This window comes from Eubalaena glacialis, chromosome 3, assembly GCF_028564815.1.
Source record: "Eubalaena glacialis isolate mEubGla1 chromosome 3, mEubGla1.1.hap2.+ XY, whole genome shotgun sequence".
Classification (NCBI taxonomy): Eukaryota; Metazoa; Chordata; class Mammalia; order Artiodactyla; family Balaenidae; genus Eubalaena; species Eubalaena glacialis.
In genome coordinates, this window is record NC_083718.1 from 15,045,079 (window position 1) to 15,058,222 (window position 13,144).

Sequence of the window (13,144 nt, forward strand, 5' to 3'; positions counted from 1 at the left end):
TCTTGAAGTCTTTCCAGTCTGGGTTACGTGTCCTTGCAATACTCTTCCAAAGCATCCTATGCTTACCTCTATCATAGAACTTACCTGCACATCGTTTCTCATATTAGAGGTAATTATGTATTAATTTCCCTATCTCTTCATATTAGCTTCAAATACTGATGGAATTTCCTACTAGTTTTCAAGTTATTGGTCCTCATATACTGACTGGTTATTAGTAAGGATTTAATAAATATTTTTGATAAATAAATGATTATAAGAACAAATGAATTTTGGTCAGCACTGGTGGTTGTAGCTTTTAATTGTCAATTTCTAAAAATGGTTGGCTTTTCGTCTAAATCGGTCTCAGTGGAATTTGTTTGAGCATCATTTGAGTGCTTAATTTTTTTTCATGAAAAGTAAAATTCTGTTATTTTTCATATTCAATTTATAGTGTTTTCTGGTAGGCAAACCGATCTGAAATATGGATGTTACAAGTCCCTGCAATATTATATCAGTAGGTGGAAACAACTATTCTCTTCTGGAGAGGTCTACTGCAAATATGTCTTAAAAACCTTTCAAAATCTGGACCTTGATTACCAAGGGCAGATAAAAACAGAGAACTGTCTTAGAAGAAAACCAAGCAATTTTTAAATGAGGGTTCATGACTTAAATCTATAACTGGGAGTGGGAAGAGATTAGTGGTCCAACTGTTTTCTATCCGGAGGCTTTTCCTACCTAAAGGCATTCCAATAAATATTTTTTTGTTTGCTTACAGTGTGCTAAATCTAAAAATAAGGTAAAATTAAACAGGGATGTTCTATTCACGTGGATACTTCAATCTGGTAGGAGAGACGAGACAAGTGTCCAGATGCCTATGACACATACATGGTAGAAGTGGTGAATGGCATGACTGTGTGTCACAGGAGCACAGAGGAGAGAGGGGGCTGGACTTGGGAAGCCTAAACTGAGAACGTGAATTCTGACCTTGGCCTTGAGTGTGATGGTTAAGAAGAACATTTCAGGTGGAAGGAACTGCTTGAGGGAGGTTTGGAACACTCCGAAAGGAGCCCTATACCATGTGGAGTCCACTACATCTGCAGCTCCTAAAGATGACATGATTTGAACCTGACTATTACCACAACAAGTTACTTTTACAGATCTGACCCTCAGTTTCCTCATCTGTGAAATGATCATACTTACCTGATTGCTTTATGGGTAAATTAAGATAAGGTTTAAAAATGTTTAGCACAAAGGGGGATTGGCAGAGGGAGGGACTGGGAGTTTGGCGTTAGCAGATTGAAACCATTATATATAGGATGGATAAACAACAAGGTCCTACTGTATAGCACAGGGAACTATATCCAATCGCCTGTGATAAACCATAATGGAAAAGAATATTAAAAAATGAATGTATAGATGTATAATTGAATCACTTTTCTGTAAGCAGAAATTAACACAACATTGTAAATCAACTGTACTTAAAAAAAAAACTGTCTAGCACAGCACTGGAACTAAGTAATACTCAGTAAACTTTATCTCTATTCCTTCCTTCCCTTCCTAATCTACTCCCTCTCATCCCAGTATCCTGCTTTACTGTTTTCCTTCTCAAGGTTTGCCATTATCACCCACCATTGGCTGGGTAAGGCAGAATGATGAGTCATGATGGAATACAGTGGTTTTATTGTTTATTTGACCTCAGCTGGCTTGAATTATGTCACTTAAATGTATTCTATTTGACTCTAAACAATAGGTGTGTGTACACACACAGTTACACACGCACATCTAATTTTTCAAAAAACAGAAACTTAAGCAGGGACTTAAGTAAATGGATGAATAATAAAAATGTAATAGATGGCAGAACTATTTTGGAGATGATCCTAAGATTTACAGTGTCTTTCACCTGACTCAGCCAAGCCTAAGAATCACTATTTTGGACTAATGCAGTAGGGCCAAGATGGGGCTTGGAAATTACTATTTTCAATAACCATGAAGGTTCTTGTTCCCAAGATGATGGCCATCTTGGGGAAACACCAGGCTGCAGGAGAGCACAGTCTCTGGCCCCAGACCCAAGATCAGGAAAGGTATACTGACTTCACTGAGCAGTCTGTTTCCTCCTTGGAATGATGCTGCCAGGGCTTAGTGACCAGACAGGTTTCTACCTCTTTTCTGCTTGGAAGAATAACAACATTCATTCATGGCACTTATTGAAAGCCTGCATTCCAACTTTTGAGAAAGAAAATCAGGCTCATTGCAAATTAACTGGATATACCATAAAAGGTCACATAACTAATTTATTTCCCTGTTCTTCATTCTCTACAGGCTTACTTTAAAATAGAGTACATCCTTGTTTAAATTTTGACTCTGAAAAACTTTAAACTACTAACTTTGACCAGATCCAGATTGTGCCTTTAACTACCTGGTAACTATCTGGCTCATAAGTATGATGGAATTAATTGATATGAGGTGAAGGAGGGAGTTGAGGTCAGAGTGAAGGAAATCTGCGTTTTCAGCAGCTTTTCGCCCCCCCTTCTAAGCCACGGGCAGGTGGCTCCCTTTCTGTTACCTGTGAAGGAGAGTGTGCTTCCACTTCCCATATGAACAGGTTCTTCAGCAGATGAGCACATTTCTTCCACTGATTCCTTCCCGATGGAATTGTGAGATCCTCTTATCACAGTACAAACGTGGCTGGTAAAGTTGAAGTCACACCTGCCGCAGTGCGCTGTGGCTTCCATAGACGCCGGGCAGACGGTCCTGCAGACTTTGGTTTCCTAAGTCAAGCGGTAGAGGTGGGGCGGGGGGAAGGGAATTGAAAACGTTCATTTAGACATGTGTGGTGTAGGTTTTTACAACTCTCAAATGAAATTTTCTTGTGCTTAGTTCATGAATGAGCACCTCAAAATTCATGAAAAGAAATGAGGGCAGTCTGTATACTAGAAAGAGCAGTTACTTTGAAATGACACAGATCTGGATTCAAAATCCAGTTTTGCAACTTCTTGGTGTTGTGACCTTGAACGAGTCTCTTATCCGCTCAAAGCCTCAGCTTCTTCGGTGAAAGAATGGAAATTCAATTTACTATGCGGGTTTGTTTGAATGACTCAAATGAGATAACGTAAATGCCTTACACTTAGTAGATATGCTATAAATAATAACAGAAGTCGTTATTTTATGACTGTTACTTTGACACTTTCCTAATGGAGTTTTAGACAAAATAAAGAATGTGAAATTTGAGAATCTGCACTTCTTGTGCTCTTGGGAAATTTGGACTAATAAGAAGTATTCTGCATCCAAGTTTTAGAAAATTTAAATATTTCATGAACTGTCATTATAATCATTATTATTTATATTTATAAACTTTTTCTCTGGTGAATCTCTGGATATTTTATAGCTATTGATAAGTACTAGTAGGCTCTAATCTCAGAAAATGAAATACTTCATCATCCCAAATTACAGGAGATATAAATAAGGCAATATTCTTATAAGGCAAAGCTCTACTTCATCTTCCCTTTACATAGGTAGCATAACTTATTTAAAATCATTTCTGTTATTTAAAAGTGATCTACATTCAATCTGTCTCTTTACCTAAAATACGTTAAATTATTTTCCCAACGATCATCAAAGTAAAGCTGCTTCAGAAAAATATAGTTGGATTTCCATTTAAATATGGTGAATCGAACATGTGCATTTATCTTCATTTCCTCTTAAAGCCCAACCAAATGACAATAAAGGAATATGGAAAGTCCAAGGAAACAGGAAGGGAAGTAACACTTGTTTTTAGAAGCTGGGAAGTGGATGGATGTGGCAGAGACAAGGCTATGTGCCCAGGAGTGCCCATTTTTGCCTTTTCTCCCCTGGCTACAATAGGAAGTCCGGCTACAATAGGAAGAGTCATGTGACTAGAAATGTCTGTGTGACTGTGTACAGAAGAGATGCATTCTGCATCCAGGGAAGACACATACATGTGCAATCATCTACTCTCTCCCTTTTTCCACTGTGAAGCCCCATGAGATGGAAGCGACTTGGGTTCCTGAGATGTTGCATGGAGGAGATCTGCCAGTCTCACACTGGACTGTCACATGAAAGGTTTAAAACAATTCATTCTGTTGACCCATTCCATACATGAGTATGTCTGTTTTTACCTCAGCATAGTCCAGTGTATTCTAGCAAAAACACAAATTAGTACTTTGAAGTTGGATGTTGTCTTAACAACAATAACAAAACCCTAAAGTATGTGCCATTGGTTTAGGGTTAAGCAGGCCGTGGCAAAGAAATACGTACTGGGTTTTGGGAAGCTGAGGAGGTCTGTTGTGCTATGGCTAAACATTCTGCAAACTCTGCCCTGGGATAACTGTCAAAGCAAGCCAAGTGTTCCTGAGCTCACCACTCTGGGGAAGACGTCATAGCTTAGAACATGAGCAGTATGTGTGCTGTTAGAGCTGCATTTGGCCAAGTATTAGAAAAATGAGAAAAACTTAGAAAATAATTGGTGAAACTAAAAAAAAATATAGAGGGTCCACTGGAAGATATAAGCCAGGAGCCAGAGTGGGAAAGCTAAACGCAATTCTGCATATTGCATAGTGAGAACCCCAGCCCTCTTTGCTACTGGATACTCCATATGGCAGCCAGGCATGTATGCCATCCCAATGTAGGATGGAGTATTAAGGATACTTCTTTAAGTATTAAAATAGTACCAATCTTAAACCATAATGGAAAAGAATATGTAAAAGAATATATACATATATATATATATAACTGAATCACTTTGCTGTACAGCAGAAATTAATACAACATTGTAAATCAACTATACTTCAATAAAATAAATTAAAAAAACTAAAATTTTATAGGCAAAAAATAGTACCAAACAAATGAGACAATTCAAAGAATAAAGCAAACAAACAATTTAAAAAAGCAACAATGGAATGAATATTTCCAGAATGATTAAAAAAAAGACGTTCCATGAATGCAACAAGAGTAGGATGACATAAGTAATAATCAGCAAACAAGAAAGAGCATTTAAAAACTAAAAAATAATATGATAGCTAAAAAAAACCCCACAACAAATCAATAGAAAGGTGGAAAGATAGAGTTAAGGCAATATCTCATCACATTGAAAAAGATGAGGAGTTAATCAATAGGCAAGAAACAAGAAGAAAAAATTAAAATATCAGTTTAGGAAGTCCAACACCCAAGTGATCAGTGAAAACAGGCAAAAGAAGGGGCAAATTATCAAAGAAATAATAAAATAACAGTTCCTGGAATTGAAGGCCATAGACCCAACCCTGAAAAAGTCCACAAAAAGTATATCATTATGAATATTAATAATAATGATGATAATAACATCTACATAGAGGCACATTGCCATGAAATTTTAGAAAAGCAGAATAAAGAGAATGTCTTAAAAACTGTCATAGGAAAAACAACATGTTTACCTACAAAGAAACAGGAATCAGAATAGCAATGAAAATTAAAAAATGCAGAAACGCCTTCAACATCCTGTGTAGAAATAATTTTTGACCTTGAATTGTATACCTAGCTAAGCTATCAATCCAATGGGAAATAGAATTACAATAATTTCAGACATCAAGCTCTCAAAACATTTACCTTTCATGCACCTATATCAAGGGAGATAATTTTTCAAAAGAAGGTGGCAAAAAGGGACAACTGGGGTTCGAACACAGGAAGACCAACACAGAGGAGGAGTGAAAGGAATTCCCAAACTGACAGCTTAGGGAAGATGGGCTGGGACAGCTGTGCAGAAATCCCACAGTGATCCAGTCCAGATTGGAGCAGGAATTGGAAGACTCCAGGAAAGAGGTCTTCAGGAAACAAAATGGAATCTATGGATTGAACTTTACCTATAACACACTGCTTGATTCAGCATTCAGAAAATCTCCTAATCATAATCATTTAAATATGAATTTTAAATACAACTGTTAATGGGCCTTCCTAGAGCCAATTCAAGCCAACTTAAAAGATCATGGTTATATCCTGAACTTCCTCCTTAAATAATGGAAGCTGTCCCTTCTTGACCAAAATGAGATGCCTGGGAATCAAATGTGAGGTGGGCAATAATGAAACACATAGTTGTGAGTGATGGTGTCATTTCTGAAACTAACAGGTTTTCTATCTTCATTCTTCAAATACGAGTGCCCCTTTAAGGAGAGTTTTTTATATAGATGCTTCCTAACTCATTATTTTAAAGGCACGTTCTTGCAACATCACCAGCTCTTTAAGACCAAAAAATACTAAGTATTTAAGAAAAATATCCTAGTCAAAACTTCTGAAAACACTGGCCTAGAATAAATTTTGGAACATAGTGTTGGATAGATTTCTTTCATAGAACTGACTACAGTTGTGTTCAAATCAGATCGATTCTTAAAAAAATTTGTAGACAAAACCTTACTATTTTTGTTGGGTGTTTTGTATGGTTATTTGCTTCATGAAGTACCTACTCTCTTCAACAATTTTATGTGTTATCTGTTTTTTCCTTTCTTTTTAAAAATTTTAATTTTATTGGAGTATGGTTGACTTAACAATGTTGTGTTAGTTTCAGGTGTACAGCAAAGTGATTCAGTTATACATATCTTAATATTCATTGCCACAAATCACTTGCTGGGGCCTTAAAAATCTCAAGACTTATGGTCCATTCGACAGACCATGACGTCCACACAATGACTGTGTAGTTGCCTCACTCAGCAAGAGCTCTTCTATTGTCTGTGACCAAAGCGCCGATTTTTAGCCATCTCTTAGTGACAAATTACTACCAAACATAGTAGGGTGTTTGTTTTTTAAATGCCCATAATCCTTTCCTTAAACTGGTAGGTTTCTAGAGTGCTGGGTCAAGTTTAATGCTAACAAACACGGCATGGCTGTATGTGGAGCATCTCAACGTACACACATAAATGATGCACCCACAGGCCTATTCATTTTTGTGGTTGGCTGGCTTTTGCTGATCTTGCACTGTCTTAAGGAATATGATAGGAACACAGTGAAGTGAAGCTGCTGTATGTAAGTTCTCTATGAAAGGAAAGTGATGGCCTATGGTTGGGGGGCTAGAGAAAAGAAGCTGAATTTCCCTTCATCTCCCTCCACAGCAACATGCCGGCTCAGACTTTCTGTCTGCATTAATCTGAAGTGCTGGTAAAGCTTCCTGAGAACAGCTAATCATTATTAATTCCTTTAGAATTCATTGCAATAACATCAATCATAGCGAACTCATTTGGTATTAATATGGATGTAATGTGAAAATGAATAATGCACACAGGAGTTTTTATATTCCTATTTTAGAAAAATAGTTATGAACCATGTATTTCTCTTTCCATTGTCAAATCAGCCCGAGAGGTTTTCTATCAATTACCTTCATCATCATTCCAGGTGAAATCTTGTCAGAGCAAACATATTTCAAAGGATTATATCCAACTCCATTACAGCATTTCTGGCTCTTTGGAATAAGTTCAGTCTCACAGCATTTTACTGGCACTGGGTCATTCTTTTTAACATGTGCTTTAGACTCTCCACTGGAAGCTGAGCAGCATATGGTATCTGACATATTCATATAATCCTGCCCACAACAGAACATCCCTGCAACAATAAAATGTTATATATGAATATGAAATAAAAAAAGAGAAGAAAACTGAGGCTGCTATAAAGTTTGGTATAAAAATGTCAGACTCAGGCAGTTCCTGAAGCGGTACGATAGCTCAGGTAGCATTTCCCTACCAAGGTGATTTAAATGTACAGTGAGGGGTCCTTCTGAGCAAGAGCGCTAGACACTAATTAGGTAAAGAACACACAAGAGGAAGTGTTCTAACATCATTCAGCAGGGGGCCAAATTTCTCCTAAGCACCATAAAAAATGATCTGATTTCTGTCATGAGAACTGCCTGCCCATTTTGTGATGATAACATCTTGTTGCAGAAGAAGGGGTAGTTAAACCACAGGAACTCAGAAGAAATCTTTAGAAATTCACAAGGGAGAAGAGGTCACCCAAGCACTCTGGGATAAGAGGCTAGACAGTGGAGAGGTAGCACCATCCTAGAACTGGAGACTTTGCGCAAGCATCTTGTAAGTTTCTGCCTGCCTTTGTCTAAGATACAGATATTTGATTCTTGTGAATCCAGCAGCAACTGTAACCATTCTTTGGTCATGAGATAGATTTGTATTCAAAACCAGCTGAGTGCACTCACTGATCAGGTGAACCATTTGGCCACCATTCTTCGAGCTGCCCTAGACCCATCACTGGACGTGGCTAAGAGGTTGGGGTGGTGGCCAAAAGCCCTTGCAGGGAGGATCATTGATCGCCACTTCTTGATGAAAGACAGGTGTGCCTGAGATACCAAACAGCCTCCTTTCTCCCACCCAATTCAGTGTAACTGCTTGTGTTCACATCATTTAGATCTTGCCATAGAAGAGCCACAGCAGAAATACAGACATAAAAGGCTGAATAAATAAACAATGTACTAGAGTCAGATTAAGCTAGAAATTAAGATGCCTATACCTCATGTCACAGGGCTATCAGAGTAGAATTTATATCCAGTTATATAGCAGCGCAATGTGATGAATGATTTATTTTCATTAGAATTTTGTTTATTTATTATTAGTCCTGACTGATAACGTAAAGAACTTCAACTTCAAAGGGCCCTGGGGTCGCGAATTGCTCAATCTGGTCCTGTACAAACACCTACATTATGAAAGACACTCCTAATAATAGACCGATGAGTTTTAAGTGCTTTCCAGTTTATAAAAAAAATCATTGAAAGTTGACACTGACTTGGCACATGCCTTAAGAAAGATGTTTATCCACACATGACTCCAAAGAACACTCTCATTGATCTTTCCACTTTAAAAACATATCTCTCAATATTAAAAATTTGTTATTTATGATTAATGATATACATTGATCATAACTGCATTTCGACATCATGTTTAAAGGTGATAACTGTTCAAAGTAATTGGCTTAAAAGTAAACTGTTTTCTTTGGTGCTTTATTAATAATTTCAGTTGTATTAACATTTCCAGGGGAAGTTCTTTCAAATAGGTACACACAGCAGGGCTATCATTGTAGTCTGAGTCTTGATTATGATGGGTAAAATTCACACACTGTCTCACACACACACACACACACACACTAAAAAGAAAAATCCACAGCTTCAAGTTTTATATTGTTTGGGCATTTTTTTTCTGCTGCTTTCTGATCAGACATTTAAATACAACCTTGGATTCTTTGCTGTCATTTTTTTTTTTTTTCTCCAGCAGTTTTCTTAAAATAATTCATGTTTCTATTTTAAAGAGCAATCAAAATCTGAAAACTGGCCCTTTAGGGAGCAGAATACATTCTCCACCTCTACTCCCAAATTACTTTACGGTTTCACCATGCTTTAAGTATAAAATCAAAATGCAGACATTGACCTAATTCCAAACTCCTAATCAGTCATCTGATCGCTCTGAGGGACTTTTGACAGGTCAACTAAAATTTTGATAATGAACTGTTTTTACACTAGAAAAAAAGGATGCTTTCTTTCACAAAGAGCTTCATCTTTGTTTCACCGAATTAAAATTTAAAGCCAAGATTTCACTCACATAACAAGAAGTGACTCCCTTTCTCGTTTCTTTGGTAAACCATTACTTCTTTAATTATTATCAACCTTGTTCCAGTGTGATAAATTGCTAATTACTTAATACCCTAATCAGCGTTCATTCTTTGCACAGATAAACTGTGACAGTGCCATTAATTTAAATAGTAATTTCACTTAATGGCCAGAACGGCACACCAGATTTTTATGCAGCATTTTCTGAAGACTGCATCCATCACTGCAATATTCTGACATAAAGATGTCTGACGTGCACTAACTCACTTAGGGAGAGCAGATGTTGCCGAGCAGAGCTTGGTAGTAATTCCCATAGTGCATCACTTCAGCATGAATGAGCTGCAAATTCAGAGACAGACAATCTTCTGAAACTGCATTGCAATAACTTTTGACCCTACCTAATTTATCACATGGAGCACTTGACTTTTGAACTTTGACACACAGAAACCTCAGTTTTAAATATGCCCAAAGAAAACCAAAATGGGTCATGTATTATTGATGGATTGATCTACACTTCCAGAGGCTCTTCATTAAATTTGTACAAAGGTGGAGATTCTCTTTGAACAAGATGCAGATGTTATTAAAGGGGTAGTGTATGCACTGAACTATTAGATATTTATTTCTGAGATAAAACAGCCTATATTGTCTTTCCAAACAGTGCATATATCCAATGGATAGCTTCCGTTGCATTGGATACAACTGAGAAAAGAGTGAAGAAAAGAATTTTTTTACTCATAATATTATGAATACTTCCAATATGTTACTAACACTTAATTAATGTCCATGGCTGAAAGGAGAGCATTTATAAACATACAGTCCTGATGAATTTCTAAATTGTTAATTCTGTAAAACAAGTGTGCCATTTTTCTAAAAATTATCCAAGAATTATCATGCTTTTGAGTTAAAAATAGTACAGTCATAAAAAACAGAGTCTAGAATATGACAAATCATTGTGGAACTCTGGGATTGACCATGGGGACCACATTTTAAGCCAAGGAATTATATTTCAGGCCTGGAAGAATGTAAAAAAAAACAGGTTTGTGATTAGTCATTCTCAGGACAAACATAAAGTTGATGGCAGAGCATGAAAGAAAAGAAATGCATCTTGTCTTCACTAGCAGCTGGCTCTATGGCTACCACCACAAAACTGAGACAAGGTAGGGTAAAAATGTTCCCCAGATCATTGCAATGTATTTTATAGCATTTATACATTACACGTTTCAAAAGGTCATTATGTCATATGGAAATCTTCCTGGGAAATCTTTCAATACACATCTTACACAATGGATTTCTATGATGCATTTTCCTCTCTGCAAAGTCCCCAGATTCCATCTTATGTAACAGGGGTAGTCATTCATTCGACTGATGTCAGAGTCTAGGACATGGAAAGTCAGTACTTTATTCTAGAACAGTTTCAACCCAGAGTTTCATATCCAAGGTTGCATGGAGAACACAGATAATAGAAGTAAAGCAATATGTTCCAAAGGTATGTCATGATTAGTTCCTCATGGCTAACAGAAAATCCTGTCCTCTTTGCCTGATAGAGAGGCTTTAAGTTTCATCTTTTAATATGAAGGGGTATAATCAAGTCCAATCTAAGATTGATGGCACAAATGATAAAACCACATAAGCAAACACTACGAATAAAAACAGTAATAAAGAGGTTTAAAATATATTCAAAGAAAATGGTTAAGAATACATATCCACTGAAATGATGAGCATGACTTTCATCCCGAGGTACCTGTGTAACACTCCTACACAACTCATCTGCCCAGAGAGAGCACTAAAAACATAAATGCTACTCCAGCACTTCTGTTCCAACAGCATCTGTTAATTCACTCCATTTATAAAATACATATTGACAAAGACAACTGAACTGGGACCAGGGAGATTTGATTTGGTGTGAGAAAGTCAATTCAATGTGATTTTGTTAAAGGGCTCCTGCAGGCAAATAAAAGAGTTTAAGTAATAAAGTACATAAAGAGATGTTTTACGAGCCAGCCCGGTGTCGTGGCAGGCACACAATGCCAGGCAGGGAGAGAGGCCAGGCTTAGGAACAATATTATGAGATCCAAACCCTCAAGCAGCAGGTATGGTGTTGCTAGGTCGAGGAAAGAAAGGGCCATATGGATATTCTGGAAGGTCACTAAGGTCACAATCATTGGGGGGCGACAGGAGGGAGAGGCAACAGAGAGAGGAAAAAGACATGTGCAACATGTCTGTTTTCAGTGAAACCTGCAGGGAGGTCAAGAGACTAAAAAGAGATTTTTTTTTTTCCTTTTTAAAAGGCTCATTCTTTCAGTCCACCATGATTACCAGAGTTGGTGGAACTGTTGAAGGTCAGGGGAAACTCTGGAGCTAATTTTGATTCACAGGAATTGAGGGATGGCACAGTTTGCTTAGGAAATAGTTGGCTAGCATGTATATCATATTGAAGTACACTAGTGATTCTGAAATTTGGGCCCATGGACGGACTTCAAGGGAGTATGAAATGGCAAAAAAATTTTTGTGTGTATCCTACATATTATTATTTGAAGTGAGGGTTTGTAAGTTTCAAAAGATTCTACCAGGAGTGTACGACATCCAAAAGATTAAGAGCCTTTGTCCTAGAGGACACTGACCTCTATTCCGTTTCTTAGAACAGGCACTTTTGGCAAGAGTTTTAACGGACTTATCTTTCCTTCTCCTTCACATCCATTCTGCCACCCAAATCTAATTTATCTCCTTAAATCACCGTTCTCATCATCGCATTGACTCTTCCCTGAGTACCAAATAATGTTCAAATCCTTTCGGCTTCTCGGCTTTATCTCCCTCTATTTCCTTACACACGGCATCTTCCTCCAATCAACCCAACTGCTCACTCCTACCTAGACATGCTTTGCAGGCTGCTAATTTCACACTTCAGCTCAAACCATGCCCTTTAGCTGAAACGTCCTTCTTCCATCCACGTGTCTCAAACTCCTACTCGTTGTTTGTGGTTCTGATCAGTGGTTTAGCTTTCTTCATCATCTTGGCTGGAGTGATCATTCAGTCTTAAGATTATGCTTGTATTCATCCCTCTCTTATGCCTGTGTTTAACCTTACAGGCACTTTTCTCCTTGATTAGATTGCAAGTCCTTAAGGATAAAAATGGAATCTTAGCCATTTTTACACTCACAAAGCACTAAGAATGATATTTCGAATATAGTCACTACATGGTACATGTTTATTGAATGAAGGAATATGGCAATTGACTTAAAAAAAGCAACAGATGAGCAACAATGCTAAAATGAGACAGCTTACTTCTGTTTTCAAACTCTTGACTCACTACGGTATTTGGGGGGGGGCAGCACTTTTGCATCCCCACTACTCCATGACCATGGTTTTGTCTTTAATGGACCTGTTTTTAGCTAACACATCTAAAGGAGAAAGAGGTACACAACTGGTTAGTCATAGTACAGGATAACTAACTAACGGCCATGAATTTCTAGCAGACATGATTACTAAGCCTTAAAGCAGTGGGTCTCAAAGTTTGGTGCCAGGACCCTTTTATACTTTCACAAATAATTGAGGACCCCAAATAGCTTTTGTTTATATGGGTAA

General features: G+C 37.5%; 1 protein-coding gene across 1 annotated transcript in view; it reads right to left on the minus strand.

Moving 5' to 3' along the window:
* Positions 1 to 13,144, minus strand: part of USH2A (usherin) — a 795,289-nt gene that overhangs the window by 182,717 nt on the left and 599,428 nt on the right. Inside the window, exons 50-51 of the mRNA XM_061185303.1 lie at positions 7,334 to 7,557; positions 2,543 to 2,747 (exon numbers count right to left, since the gene is read on the minus strand). Of these exons, the coding sequence (XP_061041286.1) occupies positions 2,543 to 2,747; positions 7,334 to 7,557 (429 nt within the window). The remainder of the gene's footprint in view (positions 1 to 2,542; positions 2,748 to 7,333; positions 7,558 to 13,144) is intronic.